This window comes from Rhinatrema bivittatum, chromosome 3 (genome assembly GCF_901001135.1).
Source record: "Rhinatrema bivittatum chromosome 3, aRhiBiv1.1, whole genome shotgun sequence".
Classification (NCBI taxonomy): domain Eukaryota; kingdom Metazoa; phylum Chordata; class Amphibia; order Gymnophiona; family Rhinatrematidae; genus Rhinatrema; species Rhinatrema bivittatum.
The window spans coordinates 453811024-453828918 of record NC_042617.1 but is presented as its reverse complement, the minus strand read 5'-3'; the positions used below and the strand labels follow the sequence as shown (position 1 = coordinate 453828918).

General features: G+C 44.9%; 1 protein-coding gene across 1 annotated transcript in view; it reads right to left on the bottom strand.

The window, feature by feature from the left end:
* Positions 1-454: 454 nt before the first annotated feature.
* The window catches only part of LPIN1 (lipin 1), a 319784-nt gene continuing 302343 nt past the window's right edge, over positions 455-17895 (bottom strand). Inside the window, 2 exon segments of the mRNA XM_029596877.1 lie at positions 455-3907; positions 11742-11845. Coding sequence (XP_029452737.1) covers positions 3748-3907; positions 11742-11845 — 264 coding nt within the window. The 3' untranslated portion in view covers positions 455-3747.

Here is a 17895-nt window from a genome sequence, read left to right as displayed (position 1 = left end):
CCCCATCAAGAAAAACCCAGCCGGGAGTGAAGTATCCTCTTACCTGCTACCGGTGCTTCCAGAATAGTTCTAACAGCATAAAGCTGGAAGTGTAAGCTACCAGCACTGCTGTCAGAGATTGTTCTCTCAGCGATGTTGATATCTTACTCTTCCCTGCACCGCTGTCAGAGATTGTTCTCTCAGCAATGCTGGTGTCTGACCCTTCCCTGCACCGCTGTCAGAGATTGTTCTCTCAGCAATGCTGGTGTCTGACCCTTCCCTGCACCGCTGTCAGAGATTGTTCTCTCAGCAATGCTGGTGTCTGACCCTTCCCTGCACCTCTGTCAGAGATTGTTCTCTCAGCAATGCTGGTGTCTGACCCTTCCCTGCACCTCTGTCAGAGATTGTTCTCTCAGCATTGCTGGTGTCTGACCCTTCCCTGCACCTCTGTCAGAGATTGTTCTCTCAGCATTGCTGGTGTCTGATCCTTCCCTGCACCGCTGTCAGAGATTGTTCTCTCAGCAATGCTGGTGTCTGACCCTTCCCTGCACCGCTGTCAGAGATTGTTCTCTCAGCAGTGCTGGTGTCTGACCCTTCCCTGCACCGCTGTCAGAGATTGTTCGCTCAGCAATGCTGGTGTCTGACCCTTCCCTGCACCGCTGTCAGAGATTGTTCTCTCAGCAATGCTGGTATCTGACCCTTCCCTGCTGCACCGCTGTCAGAGATTGTACACTCAGCATTGCTGATATCTGACCCTTCCCTGCACCGCTGTCAGAGATTGTTCTCTCAGCAATGCTGGTGTCTGACCCTTCCCTGCACCGCTGTCAGAGATTGTTCTCTCAGCAATGCTGGTATTGGACCCTTCCCTGCACCTCTGTCAGAGATTGTTCTCTCAGCATTGCTGGTGTCTGATCCTTCCCTGCACCGCTGTCAGAGATTGTTCTCTCAGCAATGCTGGTGTCTGACCCTTCCCTGCACCGCTGTCAGAGATTGTTCTCTCAGCAATGCTGGTGTCTGACCCTTCCCTGCACCGCTGTCAGAGATTGTTCTCTCAGCAATGCTGGTATCTGACCCTTCCCTGCTGCACCGCTGTCAGAGATTGTACACTCAGCATTGCTGATATCTGACCCTTCCCTGCACCGCTGTCAGAGATTGTTCTCTCAGCAATGCTGGTGTCTGACCCTTCCCTGCACCGCTGTCAGAGATTGTTCTCTCAGCAATGCTGGTATCTGACCCTTCCCTGCACTGCTGTCAGAGATTGTTCTCTCAGCGATGTTGATATCTTACCCTTGCCTGCACCGCTGTCAGAGATTGTTCTCTCAGCATTGCTGGTATCGGACCCTTCCCTGCACCGCTGTCAGAGATTGTTCTCTCAGCACTGCTGGTGTCTGACCCTTCCCTGCACCGCTGTCAGAGATTGTTCTCTCAGCATTGCTGGTGTCTGACCCTTCCCTGCACCGCTGTCAGAGATTGTACTCTCAGCAATGCTGGTGTCTTATCCTTCCCTGCACTGCTGTCAGAGATTGTTCTCTCAGCGATGCTGATATCAGACCCTTCCCTGCACCGCTGTCAGAGCAATGCTGGAAGCACTGGGAGTAAGAGAATCTCTCGCTCCTGGATGGCATTTTCAACATAGGGGGAGGGCAATGTCTAAATGGTTGCCTAAGGGGGGGGGGGAGAGAAGGCAGGAGCCTCATTAAAAAATAATAATTAAAAAAAACAAAACAAAAAAAAACAATGAAAGAGAGAGGGTGAGGGCCAACCTGCAGACCATGCAAATTTTTTTTTTAATTTCTTCAGAGGGTTTTGGGGGGAAGGAGGGATGCTCAGCTTTGCAGGACCAGATTTGGGAAGAGGAGGTTATTGTGCCATTTAACTAGCTATATGCTTTTTGAACATAGGTGGTTAAGTCCTAAGTTATCTGTGGCTAGATAACTTTATAACCTAACTGGTTATATTCAGATAGAGCCAGTTACATGTTTTAATTATCCGGCTCTATGCAACTGCATAACTTTAGGCAAGCATATTCAGCAGAAATTTACCCCACTGAATAATCGGGACAAGTCATCCAGCTAACTTTAGCCGGATAATTTGTCCACTTGCTGGCTTGTGGAATATGCCCAAGATGTTTAAAAAAACCCAAAAAAACCTTTGCTTGTGAGATTGTTTAAACCATATGCATGAAAATGCTTGTGCTTGGCAAGAAATTCAAATACTATACATATCTTACAAATGGAACTGATAGGATTTGGTAATGTACTCATAGCTTGATACAAATGATATGTTTTCACATCAGGATCAGAAACCAACATAAAAATCATGCCAAAGGCTGTATCATAATGTCATAAAACGTAAAGCAGCCTTGCTTCCTACTCATGTCAAAATTTAAACTCGTTGCAACTAAGAGGCTGGGGCGGGAGGAAATGGATATATTTCCTCGGTTCTGTTTTGTTGCTGTTAAACGGGTCTTTGTATTGGATAATTAGCGGTGCTCTGAAGAAACGCTGGCCCGCTGGCCACTGCATCTCTCTCCCGAGTTTGGAAAAATCAATAGAATGCCACTTAGAAACGTTGCTTACGTTATTTGTGGCTCAACCTCGGAGAAGGGAGTGAGCAGCAGTCGAAAGGGAAAGGGAGAGAAGTGCAGTCGGCTGTTCAGCATTTTCAGGAAAGCCCAGATAATTATGAAAGTGGGTCACCACTTTTAGGGGTCTACTTTGGCAAAGGAAGAACTGGAGAAATTTACAGTACTTTCTATCCTGTTTATGGTAAAAGCGAATTAAGTTGCCAAAAGCAGGAGAGCGCTTCTGCTGTGATATAAACATCTTATTTAATACTAACAGCAGTAATATCTTCATTGAAATCTACAGATATAACACCAGTTTCTTTAGAAGAAGCAGCATAAAGCTGCACATCACCCTGAATGCAATTGTTTTAACAGCTGAAATTTTAAATACAGAGAACTTACAAACAATTGCAATACTGCCTTATTAATTGCTGCTACTGCTTAGTGCTGATGCCATCCACAACTGCAGCGAGCAAAAGATACCAAACCGTAAAACTCCTGCAGATGAAAAAATACACAATATGTAAAAATATAGATTTCTTCTAGATTTATGCATGTAAAGGATTAAAGTAGTTTGCATTACTATGACTAGATTACTACCACATAAAAAGCAGAAATACTTTTATGACATCTAAAGTAAAGATACTGGAAGGTGAAACATGGCTGTACCCTAGAATACTGAGTTTTACTGGTCTATTTACAGCAATCCTATCTTACCCAAAGCTCAAATAAATTATCACAGCTTGCTTCTTTGCACCAGTCAACAGCATGTTCCACATTTTGACGTTAAAACATGCACTACAATGTTTCATAATCACCAGAGGGGAAATGAAGTAATCCTTAAAAAATGTACACTGCAAGTGTGATTTGTACCTAAACTTCAATATGTTTTCACTTAAAATTGTACATTTCTGTAGCATTGTATCACCGTACTTTTAGTTGGCCTTTTATTATACTGTATGACCACAGGATGCATTTTCAACCTGCTAGAGAGAATAAACCCCCATTGTCATTCACATTAACCTCATGTCATACAGAAATGCCATGTGACTATAAAATGCTTTTTGAATCAACCATTAATTTGATGAATAAAATGTTTACAAATATCACAGTTCAGTTAAAGACTCCAAAAATAAACTAGCTGCATTTCCAATTTCCTTGCTGCATGATAACCAGTCTCTGAAATGATGTCCGTGTTTGTTTCAAGATGAAGCAGATTTAAAATCTTGATTTTCAAAGGGCAGAAGAGGCTCCCTCCAGTATGTGAACTGACTGTAGGATTCAGCGCAGGGGAAATCTGAGGAATGGCTTCTTTTCAGCAAAGGAAATACATGATCAACCACTTCGCAGAGCCTGATGTAACTGCCAAATAAAAAGATTTTGTAAATGTACACATGCCAGTTTCAAAAGATGGTAGAAGCCTACTCTATTTGAAGAAATAAAAAGTTGAACTGCCTAATGTAGTACTCCTGGGGAAATACTGTGCAATGCAGAATATTACATTCTTTGCTGAATTTGACTAGCCTGTGTCAACAGGAGCAAAATCAGCCTAGAGGGACCCTCAAAGGTCCACATACACTCGTCTCTCCCACACCCTCAAAGCAAGTCCCTACCAGCTTGTCAGACCCTTCCCAACTTTCTCAGCTGCTCGCAGTCTCTCCCGCCCACCTCACCTGGAACACCATATGCCTTCTGGCACCATGTAGTTCTCACTAAGGGCCAGATTCATTAAGGCTTTTGAGTCTATGGGAATCAGGTCCTAAGTTTGAGCCGCATGTTGCCTGGTGGTCTTGTGAGTACAGCGCAGGAGTGCGGGCACTGTATGGGTTACACTCACTGAGAGCCCTACTACACCAGAAGAGAATATGAGCAGCAGAGAAAGGTCTGTGTGTGTGTGGGGGGGGAGGGGGGTGGGGGGGGCGGGGAGGAAATGGTAACCTGCAGGGGGCAGGCAGGCAGCTGCGGAATTCAGAGGCAGGCTTTTGGGGGACAAGATTGAAGGCTGGTTGGGGGTACTGACTGGCTGGGACTGGTGAAATAGTTTAAAAAAATAAATAAATAAATAAAATAAAAGTGTGAGTGTGTGTGACAGATGGAGGGGGCAAGAAAAGGGCACCTGAGCAGTCCACTGCCTTGAAAGAGAAAGGTGGGAGGATAAACTTGAGGGAGTAAGGTGAAGATGAGTGGTCTATTGCTTATACTTAAGAGTTTTTGTAGATTTTAATTTGGCAATGCACACATCCTGAGAGTAGCTCAGCGATGCCAGAAGTACTGTCTTCTTGCAACTTCTGGCATTTGTGGTAGCAATCATGCATGCTTCTGTTTTGCCATAAGTATTGGCAGCTGCAAGACGTCAGCACTGCCTGCAACTTGGGACTTCTCTCGAGTTCAGTAGATTGCCAAACAAAAATTTCTGTAAAACAGAAGCCCTAGTTATAGTGTGCAATAACTCCTGGGCAATTCCGCACCAGAATTTGAGAAATCTTTTTTTTTTCTGTTTTGTAGTTTAAATTTGTTATTACTCAAAGGCAGCGATTTTATTTGTTATTTTGACAGGGCAGAAAGAATTTTGCAGGAATCAATAACAGTGGAAAAAATGTTTGACATGAAATTGCCCCAAGAATAAAATTAAGTTACTTACCTGTAGCAAGGATTCCCCAAGGACAGCAGGATGTCCATCCTCACACATGGGTGAGATCATCAAATGAAGCCTGGAATGGAACTTTGATATCAAAGCTTCTAGAAGGTTTGAGCATGCCCTACTAGGTATGTGCAGCCCTGACCACTTCTCCACATCTCATGGAGGGCCCCTTAGTACATGATAAAGCTAAGGGCTAGATTTTAAAAGCCCTGCGGCGTTAAATCCTCCCGGATTTACGCGCTCATGGCACATGCGCGCCGGCACACCTATTTTGCATAGGCCGCCGGCGCGCGCAAAGCCCCGGGACGCGCGTAAGTCTCGGGGCTTCGTAAAAGGGGCGGGAGGGGCGTGTCCGGGGGCATGTCCGGGGGTCAGGGGGCGGTCTGGGGCGTGTCCGGGGGTGTGGTGATGGTTCGGGGGCGGGCCGGGAGGGCGGTCTCGAGTCCCCCGGCACTGCGGCCTGTGCCGGGGGATGTGAGGCGGCGCGCACAAGTTATGCCTGCTTCAAGCAGGCGTAACTTGCCCAACAAAGGTAGGGGGGGATTTAGGTAGGGCGGGGGGTGGGTTAGGTAGGGGAAGGGAGGGGAAGGTGGGGGGACGCGGCTCAGATTTCAGAGTGGCCTCGGAGGGAACGGAGGCAGGCTGTGCGGCTTGGCGCGCACAGGCTGCCCATTTTGCGCAGCCTTGCGCGCACCGACCCCGGATTTTGTTCGCGCCAGTTGCACGAACAAAAGTACGCGCACGCGTACTTTTTAAAGATCTACCTCTAAGTCTTGAAGAAACCAAATCCAAACCAAGCCACTGCTATTGACTGCATCAGTAGCATGGGATCTTCTTGGTGTTTGGGTACTTGCCAGTTTCTTGTGGCCTGGTTTGGCCTCTGTTGGAAACAGGATGCTGGCTTGATGGACCCTTGGTCTGACCCAGCACGGCAATTTCTTATGTTCTTAAGAGAAAGGCGGGAGAATGTTGTGAGGACTGCCATCTTTACTGTCCTCCGAGAACATCTGACACAAGTATTTATTTTCTTCAAGGACAAATAGAATGACATTCCTCATATATGGGAGAACCCCAAGCTACAGGCTGCCGGAACAAAAAAAGGAAAAAGAAGAAATTCTGAAACAGTGCCAATGGGTGAGAGGTTTTGGTGGCAACAGGTCAACCTAATGTTTTCTGTGTTTTTGTTTTGTTTTTTTTTAATGATAATCTGGAACCAAAATAACGATATTAGGAGAGCCAGAATTGGGATGTACACCTCAGAGAGATTCCATATGGCAGACTAGCCAAAACTGTCATCCTGGGAGCTCCTGTCGAACCGTAGTGAGATCTGAATGTGTGAAGAGAACTCCATGTCACACCTCTGTACACCTCCTCAAAGGAGGTGGATCTCAGGTGCGTTTCTGTTGCTGCCAAGGCTCTAACACTGTCAGCCTTGACATAGCCTGCCAAATCCCGGCCTGCCTGGGCTAACAAAAGGAGATGCAATCAGCTAACCAAATAGAGGCAGAACACTCGGCTGTGGCACTTTCAGGCTTTTTGGTATCAAATGAAACAAAAGCTGGGTAGACCATCTGAGGGCCTCAGTTCTCAGACAGAAGATATCCATTCCCTTGCAATCAAAACTGCAACGTCTATTCACATTTGTGGGCTCCAACACAACCATAGATAGGATATGTGCATAGAACCACTGTATTGAGAAAAAATGTGTATGAGATAGACAAGCCACTAGGGCCTGGAGCTTATTGACTCCACGTTTTGAAGTGAGGCTTGAAAGCAGCTTTTATCAAATAGGTGAGTACCAAACTGAGATTTCACGACACAGCAGAAGGCTAGATGGGAGACTTCAACTGAAGCAAACTCCATGTAAACCAGACAGCTAAAGGCTGTACAATAATGGATCTACCTTCTACAGGTTAGTGCTAAGCGCCAACTGCACTGAGTTAATTCTCAAATATGACACAGAAAGAATGTAGAAGGTATACAAACAATTTTTGTGTGAAGCAGGAGAAAGCATCTAGGGCCTTCCCCAGATGGCCAAAGTCCTCCAATCCAAATCACAGGATTTCCTCTTGAAATCCTTCTTGGAAGCCAGATGAATACAAGACAGCACCAGACAGAGGCAGGGGATGTAGGCTACTCCTTCACTATCCAAGCTAAGAGTCACGTACCCAATGCTGAGGTGGCATAGCAGCCCCTGATCCTGAGTGATCAGCACTGGGGAATTCCCCCACTTGAATTAATCTAAAATGGACATCTCCTGAAGAAGCAGGAACCAAATCTGTCTCAGCCAATAAGGAGCTATATAGATCATAGTTTCTCCTGTGAGTTTATGTAAGGTCATGTGAACAGAGAATTGGAAAATATGCTTACAGAAAGTGCCAATCTAGGGCAAAGTCATCCAAAGCTGATTGCCACACACTCCTTTTTTGTAATAAAAGATCAAGGAACTTTCTGTTCAGAAGAGATGCAAACAGAGCTACCATGAGCGTGCTCTAACTGTGGAATTATTGTTCTGCTACTCCCTTAATCCAGAGACCATTCAAAGGATTCCAATTCAGTTTGTCCAAAGGGACAGTCATCTCACTCACCACATATGGTGCTCTGAAGCCCATTCTATGAGAAAAGGCCTAGTGGCATACCTGGACAGTTTCCCGCCCCAGGAGATACAATCTTGGGCCTCTTTGCTTGCTGAGGTGGAACATAGCTTCCTGAATGTCTGTGGGGACAAGGACAAATTTGCTGGGCAACTGAACCCTGAAAGACTTCAGGACATACTTTACTGCCCTTAGCATGAGGAAGTTTATCAGATGACATTGCTTCTAAGCACACCAGACATAAACGATGTGCAATACATCCATATGAGCTCCCCAAGCCAGGTTAAATGCATCCATGTTTAGATTAATATATACCAGAGGAATTTGGAATTAATCAGCCACCAGGACAGAGGTCCTCAAGGCTGGGTGATACAGATGTTGTCCCAGAGATGATGAGTGGCTGAAATATACTGAAATATTACGATCCATCAGACTCTTTGAATTTGAAGATATGCCTACCTTCGGAGCAACACATACAGTCAAAACCATAAGAACAAACTACCTGGACATGTCCCGTTCTTACTTCTGCTAACTTGTTCCTATCTTTTCTGCAGTAAATATCAATGTGTTCAATCTTGCCTTGTGGGAGAAGGATTTTGCTCTAGTCATGACTAGCAGAGCTCCAATAAATCCAAATGAGGTGACAGTTATTAATTACCCAAAATCCGTTCTTACCTTAACTCTAGCAATTCCAAGCAATGGATGGATTTGCTCATTAAGGGGTAGATTTTCAGACGAGCGCGAACAGCCTACTTTTGTTTGCGCTCCAGGCGCAAACAAAAGTACGCTGGATTTTAGTAGATACGCGCGTAGTCGCGCGTATCGGCTAAAATCCTGGATCGGCGCGCGCAAGGCTATCGATTTCGTATAGCCTGCGCGCGCCGAGCCGCGCAGCCTACCCCCGTTCCCTCCTAGGCCGCTCCGAAATCGGAGCGGCCTAGAAGGGAACTTTCCTTTGCCCTCCCCTCACCTTCCCCTCCCTTCCCCTACCTAACCCACCCGCCCGGCCCTGTCTAAACCCCCATCCTACCTTTGTCGGGGGATTTACGCCTCCCAGAGGGAGGCGTAAATCCCCGCGCGCCAGTGGGCCTCCTGCGCGCCGGGCCGCGACCTGGGGGCGGGTACGGAGGGCGCGGCCATGCCCCCGGGCCGTAGCCACGCCCCCGTACCCGCCCCCAAAACGCTGCCGACACGCCCCCGCAACGCCGCGCGCTCCGGCCCCGCCCCCGACACACCTCCCGACACGCCCACTCCGAAAACCCCGGGACTTACGCGAGTCCTGGGGTTCTGCGCGCGCCGGTGAGCCTATGTAAAATAGGCTCACCGGCGCGCAGGGCCCTGCTCGCGTAAATCCGCCCGGTTTTGGGCGGATTTACGCGAGCAGGGCTCTGAAAATCTGCCCCTAATTTTGCAGCACCTCCTTGTGATGTGCTCTTGACCAATCGTCAAGGTAAGGAAAAACATTTGCCCCCTAAGGTGTGTGGGTGCACAGGCACCACGGCAAAGCTTTTTGTAAACATGTGGAGCCGAAAAGTTGCAATGCAATATTGGAAGTAGTGTTTTCCTACTGCAAATCTGAGATACTTCCTGAAAGCTGGAAAATCTCTATGCTGTGTAAATATTCATTAAATCTAGTGAAAACTGTCAGCAACCTTTTCCTAGAAAAAGAATTGGTGTTGAGGGAAACGCTGCCGACACGCCCCCGAAACGCTGCGACGACCGGGCCCGCCCCCGACACGCCCCCCTCGGAGAACCCCGGGACTTACGCGAGTCCCGGGGCTCTGCGCGCGCCGGGAGGCCTATGTAAAATAGGATTCCCGGCGCGCAGGGCCCTGCTCGCGTAAATCCGCCCGGTTTTGGGCGGATTTACGCGAGCAGGGCTCTGAAAATCCGCCCCATAGGGTTTACCTGCCTGCTAGAAAAAAAAAGCCAACACTAGCTGTAAAAACGGTTGCCTAAATAGGTCACACAAGCCCTGCTATTTCCACACTCCAACACATCAATACTAGCAACTTTACGAATGTAGTTAGATTTGAACGGCTGACAGGAGGCTATGTAAGCATTGAGCATAGTCCCTTGATGCACCTTCCTCCAAAGAATGCCCAAGTAGAGCAAGTCCTAAATCTCTTGGCCTTCTTGCAGGCAAATTCTATCATCACAGATGGATGCAGTAGCAAAAAGGGGAGACCCCTGGGGGGAGCCACAAACTAATCCTGGATTCTTCCTCCTCCTGCAAGTCAAAAGGAATGGCAATCATCATTTCCCTCAAAAGTCACCAAAGGAGAGATCCTCTAAAGGAGGCTTTCTCCTTACATGTGGAGAAGATGGGTCAGAGGGGCACTGGCCCCCTCCTGATCAAAGCCCACCCCCACGATTACCCCAGATAGATCAGGATCTTATCTGGCTAGCAGGCTATGCCACAGAGAGGATTTAGTTGCCTATGAGGCCCAGCTAGAACATCTGTGCATTGGAAAGATGAATCGATGCCTAGGTATTAATGTTGATTCCCATTAGAGTAGCAGTATCAGAAAAGACTAGATATCAGTCTGTCTCAAACACTGAAGTTGATGCCCATTCACTAGATGTGCTCCAGAGCTTCCTGGAGCTTTCTGTTCAATTCCTCAACACTGTCAATGCCAACAAAGATTGGGAGGCAGGAGGGGAAGCCATGTCTTCCAGAGGCAAATTGATCACTTGGTCACAGATGTGACTCTCAGAACTGTAATGGAGGATGAGCTCTCCTTCCTATGTGAACGCTGTGGGGTGGGGGGGGGGAGGACATTTATGGCTGCAGCCAGAACATCCCATTTTCTGGTACCGTGCATTGACCAGATGTTGATGATTGCTAATCCTTCCTGGTATGTGGACATGAGGGGGGGGGGGGGTTTTTGACTGAATTCACCCTATTGTTGATGCACTGTCGATGGCAAGTGCAGCTCCTGGGTTCCTCAATGTAGATACCTCCAATGATCGGGCTAAAGCCTCCCTAATTCTAGGAATTCCCACTAGGAATTACATCCACTAAGGGTCAAAGCCTCACTGAGGGAACAGACCTAGACATTGTGGTCAGTCTCCTAGGCAAAGCACCCACTAATCATGTTGTGTGACAGACCGAACCTGGTACTAAGCCACAGATCTTTTGAGGCATCAGTTGAAAAATAAGTGACTCAAAAAAAACTACTTGATGGTGGGGCAAAAACCCACTGGAGCACCAGAACCAGTGTACTATATGACTGACAAAAAAAAAATACGGGAACATTACAAAAAAAAACTTACCTAGAGGATTAAAAGGTGGAAAAAAACATGGGGCCCTGACAAACAGCTTCAGAAAATCTTTCACTGCAGTAGCTGTGAGAGAGAGATGAACTGTAATCTATAGGCTCTATAGAAAAGATGAGACAGAGGGGCCCTGCATGGGTTGCAGGGCAGTGATCCAGGGAAGCAGAGGTCCAATGGGCAAGCTCAAAGCTTCGATGTCAAAGTTCCATGTATGCTCCATCTGAAGTCACCCATAAGTGAGGACTGCCATCTTGCTTGTTCTTGCAGAATTACTGTTCTCATTCCTATATTCCTATGTGCGGTCCAATGAGTCCACATATGAATTTCTTTTTCAAAGATTAAATCTACCAAAGATTACACAGTAGACACCAGAAAAAGAAACACAAACTAAAAACAGCATATTCTATTTGTTTTATCTATGTTATTAATGTAATCCGCCTAGAGTTACAGAGAGAGGGCTAGAAATATTTTTAAACATATATACATTTCTTCATTTTATTTTGGCCTTATGCACACAGGGAAGCACAAATTAAAACTTCCATGTAAATATACCATTATCCAACCACACATCTATATTTAAAAAGCTGAAGAAAAGAGTTTCTATGACTGTTTTTACATGCAAAAGATAGTACTGCTGATTCAATTTTGATAATACAAGTGAAAGAACAAAATAGTTACTCACGATGAAATGTTGGTCTTTGCATGTTCCTGTATAAGTTCTCCTTTGGGATTTACTGTAAATATTCTATTTAAAGAAACACCTACTTCTTTGTAAGAATAAACATCCTATATGAAGGAAAAAGGTATATTTTTCTTAGCAAAAATTAAACCACATTTCTTGTTTTTTGCACAATTGCATTTCTTTGTAGGTATCTTCCCTGAAGTCAAATATTCCTCTGTCCATGTAATAGGCTTTGTATTTGAGCATGCTAATTAGCTGGCATGACTGTCTCTGTATTTTTAACCATAGTTTTGTACTAATTTTTTGAAACATAGCAAGAGTACAGTCAGAAAACCTAGACTTGCTTTATCTAACCATGATTATAACTTTACTGGAATATCAACCTATGTATGGAATTTTCACAGTTGTTAACAGGCATTTTAGAATTTGAATTTTCAACTTGAGCCTAAGACAAATACAATTCTTTTAAGTCCCCATAGTCAAAACAAAATGAGTCTCTTTTAGGTCATAAGAAAAAATTAGCATATATAAATAAAGACAACTTATAGTGCAAGGCTGATTTATAAGTAGGAGCCTTTTAACTTAAACACAGGATTGCCCCAGGCCTTATCAAGAGTTTAATCATCCACTTGTAGGTCACTACCAGATAAATAGTGAATATACTAATAAATTTAAAGGACTCAAATTGTAAGCATCTCTACTCCCATAGCAACTTAAACTTAACAAGGAACTGAACAAAATGAAGTGAAGGCAGCAGTCCAACAGCAAGAAGGGGGTCTTCCAATCTTTTCCAACGAGTGTCACATGTATGATTTTTTTTACCCGCCAGTGAGAGGTTGTATGTGTGCACCTGGTGCAAAGAGCTCCTGTCTATCAGAGAACGATCCAATCTCTGGAGGCTAGAGTGGCAGATCTGGAGGAGCAGAAGCAGACAGAGAGATATATAGATGAGACCTTCAGGGACATAGTAGCCAAGCCCCAACTCCAGTCTGGTAGCTCTGCTGCTGCCTTAGAGGAGGAAGATCTTCCGGTCAGCGAGCATCAATCTGGTGCAGCAGGAAATGATCCTGTAGCAAGGACCTGCTCTCCAGGTGAGGCATTGTCTTCTCGCACCACGGATGTGTCTCCCAGGGTTACTGCCCAGGTCGGAAGGATTAGGTCGGCTGTCATAGTTGGTGATTTGATTATTAAGAATGTAGATAGCTGGGTGACTGGTGGGCGTGAGGACCACCTGGTAACATGCTTACCTGGTGTGAAGGTGGTGGACCTCACGTGTCACCTAGATAGGATTTTAGACAGTGCTGGGGAGGAGCTAGCTGCTGTGGTACATGTGGGCACCAACAACATAGGAAAATGTGGGAGGGAGGTTCTGGAAGCCAAATTTAGGCTCTTAGGTAGAAAGCTGAAAACCAAAACCTCCAAGTAGCATTCTCTAAAATGCTCCCTGTCCCACATGCAGGTCCCCAGAGGCAAGTAGAATTACGGAGTCTCTATGTGTGGATGAGACTATGGTGCAAAGAAGAGGGATTCAGTTTTGTAAGGAACTGGGGAACCTTTTGGGGAAGGTGGAGTCTTTTCTGAAGGAATGGGCTCCACCTTAACCAGGGTAGAACCAGGCTGGCTGGCGCTAACTTTAAAAAGGAAATACAGCAGCTTTTAAACTAGCACAAAGGAGTGGAGGAGTAGCCTACTGGTTAGAGCAGCAGGCTATGAACCAGGAGACCAGGGTTGCTGTTGCTCCTTGTGACCTTGGGCAAGTTACTTTACCCTCCATTGCCTCAGGTACAAACTTACAGGCCGTTACAGTAAAAGAGCAGGCAAATGCACGCAATATTTTAATTAGGCCTGGCGGTAAAAAGAGGCGCTAGGGACACTAGCGCATCCCTAGCGCCTTTTTGACAGGAGCGGCGGCTGTCAGTGGGTTTGACAGCCGATGCTCAATTTTGCCAGTGTCGGTTCTCAAACCCGCTGACAGCCACGGGTTCGGAAATCGGACGCCGGCAAAATTGAGCGTCCGGTTTTTAACCCGCGAGCCGCGGGCCTATTTCAAATTTTTTTTTCTATTTTTTAACTTTTTTTTTTTAACTTTCGGGACCTCCGACTTAATATCGCCATGATATTAAGTCGGAGGTCGGGCCATGGGGCAGGACGGAGGCTGGCAGGGAAAGCGGCCATTTGCCGCTGTCCCAGGGATGCACATGTTGGTAACTTGCCTCTGCTCCGGAGGCCATCCTTCTCCCATTTAGAACAACTAAAATTAAACTGTTCAATTCTCCTAATTGTATATAAGCTCCTTGATATGTCAGGGACAGAACATAATCATTTACAATTTCCAAGCATTACATGCCACAAAAAAATGCATAAAATAAGTTTTTCAAATAAGTTAGTATGTTTTTGCATAAACTAATAAAACAAGTTAGATTACTGTGTGTGAGAACTCCCACTCAGGCACTGCCTCATGAAACTCATCAGTTGATATCAGAGCTACTCTTAGATTAGTCGATTCTCCAGGGAGGTGGGCGGGTATTTAGCATGGCTAATTCACTTTAATATCTATGGAACCCACCATTTACAGTAAACAAACGTGACTTTTCCATCAATAAACAGGCTGAATTAGCCATAACCTGTGGAGAAGATTGCTGTGGAGCATTTACTGAGTAAGCAACCTGGACTCTACCATGGAGAGTAGACTACTGTGAGAACAAGTTACATAAAACTGCTTGTCCAAATTTACTGTCATTCATCCACTGATTGTCATGACAGTAATGGGATATAATGGGATATAAAGGTGTGAACTGATAACCAAGTTGCAGCTTTGCAGATGTCTTTCAGAGGTACTTCTCAGAGGTGAACAATGGAAGAGGTCATAGCTATAATTTAATGAGCTTTGACCAAGTCATTAATCTGTAGGCCTGCTAATGCGTAGCAGTGCTGAATGCAGTCCACTATCCAGTTAGATTATGTATGCTTGGCAACTGCTACAACAAGTTTGTTAGGATCATAAGATGTGAAGACTGGTGATGCAGCTGCATTCTTTTCTTGTAACAAGCTAAGGCTCTTTTGCAATCTAAGTTATGAAAGCTTTTCCGCCTTTATGCAAATGTTGCCTACAAAAGAAAGTAGGCAATACGATGGATTGATTAATACGGAAATCTGATATGATTTTTGGGAGAAACACCCGGTGAGTACAAAGCACCACCCTATTGTGGAAAATTTGCACATATAGGGCCTGATTTTAAAAAGCATTTACTCGAGTAAAACAGGGTTTTACTCGAGTAAAAGCACTTTACTTGAGTAAGTGGGCTTTTGAAAATTGCTATAATATATGCCATTGAATTGTCCATAGGATTTACTTGTGTAAGTGCACTTTACTCCAGTAAATGGCTTTTGGAAATTGCTACAATAGTAGTTACATTTACATGCGTAACTCCTTTTGAAAATTACCCCCATAGTGGATAATGAATGAGAGCTTGGTGTTCACTGACTCTCCTGGCTATTACTGCCACAAGGAAAACTACATTTCATGTCAAGAATTTAAGAGAAGCCAAATCTAATGGTCAAAAGGGAGGCTTCATCAATTGAGAAAGGACAATGTTTAGGTCCCATGGTACCAGAGGTTTCTGCATTGGCTGTTTAATATGCCAGAATCCTTTCATAAATCTGGACACCAAGAAATGAGTTGAGATGGGTTTATTGTCAACTGAAACATTGTAAGACACTATGATGCTGAGATTTACCCTTACAAAGATCTAGTGAGGCATGATTCTAAGGAAGAGCAAGTAGGTTAGTAAATGTTTAGGTCTGAATAAAGATAAATCCAAGGTATTTTGTTGACATCACAAGGACAATCTTTTCCAAGCAAGCCATAGATTTTCTTAGTTGATGGTTTCATGGCTGAAAATTATGTCTTCACTCTCTCTGGGCAAAGAGATTCAGTGATTAATGAACATTCAACTTCCAGGCTGTCAAGTTGAGGGATGGAAGGTTTGGATGGATTAGATTTCCTTCATCTTAAAGCATGGTCTGTCCTTAGATGAATCGGAGGACTGCTGAAAAGCTGCATGAGATATGCAAACTACATCTCTCTATGCCATGCTGGAGCTATGAGGATCAGCCAAGCTCAATTTTGTAGCACCTTCTGCATTATACAGGTGATCAGTGGTATCAATGGAAAAGTGTACATGAGACCTGTGCTCCAAATTGAGCAAGAAAGCTCAAAGGAGCAAAATTTCTCTAGCTTCTTCTTCTGTTCAGATGCAAATAGATTGAATGTTGGAAGACCCCCATAAGTGGAAGTGTGTTGGCTGTGGATAATTGTAGAGATCATTCTCGGACGGGCAGAAAACTGCTGTGACAATATGCTAATGTGTTGGAGATTCCTGGAAGATAAATGACCTGAAAGGCAGCTTGTTTTCTGTTCGACCATAGCCAGATCTGTATTGCTTCCTGGCAGACAGTCTATGACCCTGTGCTTCCCGGTTTAACACAACATAGCGATTTGTCTGTTTGAATTAAAATATTTCCTTAGAGAAGATGTGTGAAAATCCTGATAGCATATCTGATTGCTCTGAGTTCCAGCAGATTGATTTGAAAGTGCCTTTCTTTGAGGCTGTCAAGTGCTGCAAGATCAGTAGCTTGTGAATGAGTGATCTCATAATATTTGCTCATTTTGATGGTAGACATGTCCTCTCCTGCAGTGAGTCTATCCATGTCCTGATAAACTTTATTTTCTGGGTTGGTTCCAAATTCTTGAAATTCATTAGAAAACCCAATTTCTGCAGAAGCTAAATTGTCTTGTGCAGGGAGACTCCCACTCCTTCTCAGGAGCTGGCTGTGATAAACCAACCATACGGGAAGACTTGGACTCCCTGGTGCTGAAGGTGTCCTGCTATTACAGTCAGACACTTGGTGAAGACTCTTGGGGCCACCAATATGGCAAAGAGAAGTACTCTGTATTGATAATGGGAAGAATTCACTTTGAATGAAGATAGTGCCAGTGGGTGGGATGGATGGGTATGTGAGCACATGCATCCTTGGGGTTGAGAGTGCACTTCCATTCCCTCTTCTGGATGTAGGGAAGAACTGTGCTGAGGAATTTTATTTTGAATTTCTCTTGGAGCAGGTGCTTGTTCAGACCTCTCAAATCCAAAATAGGTCTCAATCCCCCTGATTTTTTGGGGATGAGAAAATACCAGGAATGGAATCCCTGTCCATGCTGGAGCACAAGAAGTGGCTCTATCGCTTGTTGTTGTAGAGGCAATTCCACTTCCAGACAGAGTTGTGTTAAGTGGGATGGATCTAGATTGCAGATTGAACAATGAGGGACAGATGGTAGCCAGGAGAAACAAATGGTATCCAGATTCCATAATCTTTGGTTATCTGGTGGCAGTCCTCCAAAAAAGTCTGGATTCTGCCCCTTACTGGAGAAGGTGTCTGCTGAAAATCCACAAGGTTCAAAAACTAGGCCCAGGTTTTTGTTGGGCCTGCTGTGTCACTTTAGGCTGAAGGCGGTCACGCTGATGAGCTTGAGCTGGAAGAAGTAGTTGTTGCTGAGCCAGAAGAGGCAGCAGCCAGTACCTTTGAAATGAACAGAAAGGGCATCTTTGGAAGTACAGCCTCTTCTATGAGTCCAATCCATCCTGCTGAGAAGGACTGGGATGCATCCACGATGACATATCTGCCAACTTTTCATGTATGTCGTCGTGGATGCTACTGGCTCCTAACCATGTCATACGCTGAGCTCCTATGGAGGCAGTCGAGGTACATGAAATGGCATCAAAAACTATTTGCACACTGAGCGAAGGAGATGTCATATTTATTTATTTATTTGTTTGTTTCTATATACCGGTGTTCGATTTACACATCACATCGGTTTACATGTAACTTGAAGGTGCAAGAGGAAAGGTATTTCCTTTTGCCAGGTACAAAAACAATTAGAGAAAAGTAATATGATGTTATAGTGGTAACATGAGTAACAAACAGTGCTAGTAATGGCAGTAATCAATATTGATAGGGGAATGGACAGCATAATTAAAAATAGAGTAACAATAATTAGCATTAGAATAATGCAATCTTCTGCATCTAGAGGTGGTTGAGGATAATAATTTCCATCCTAAGTTGGTTGAAGGAAAGGTTTCAGTTTTTGTATGCAGTC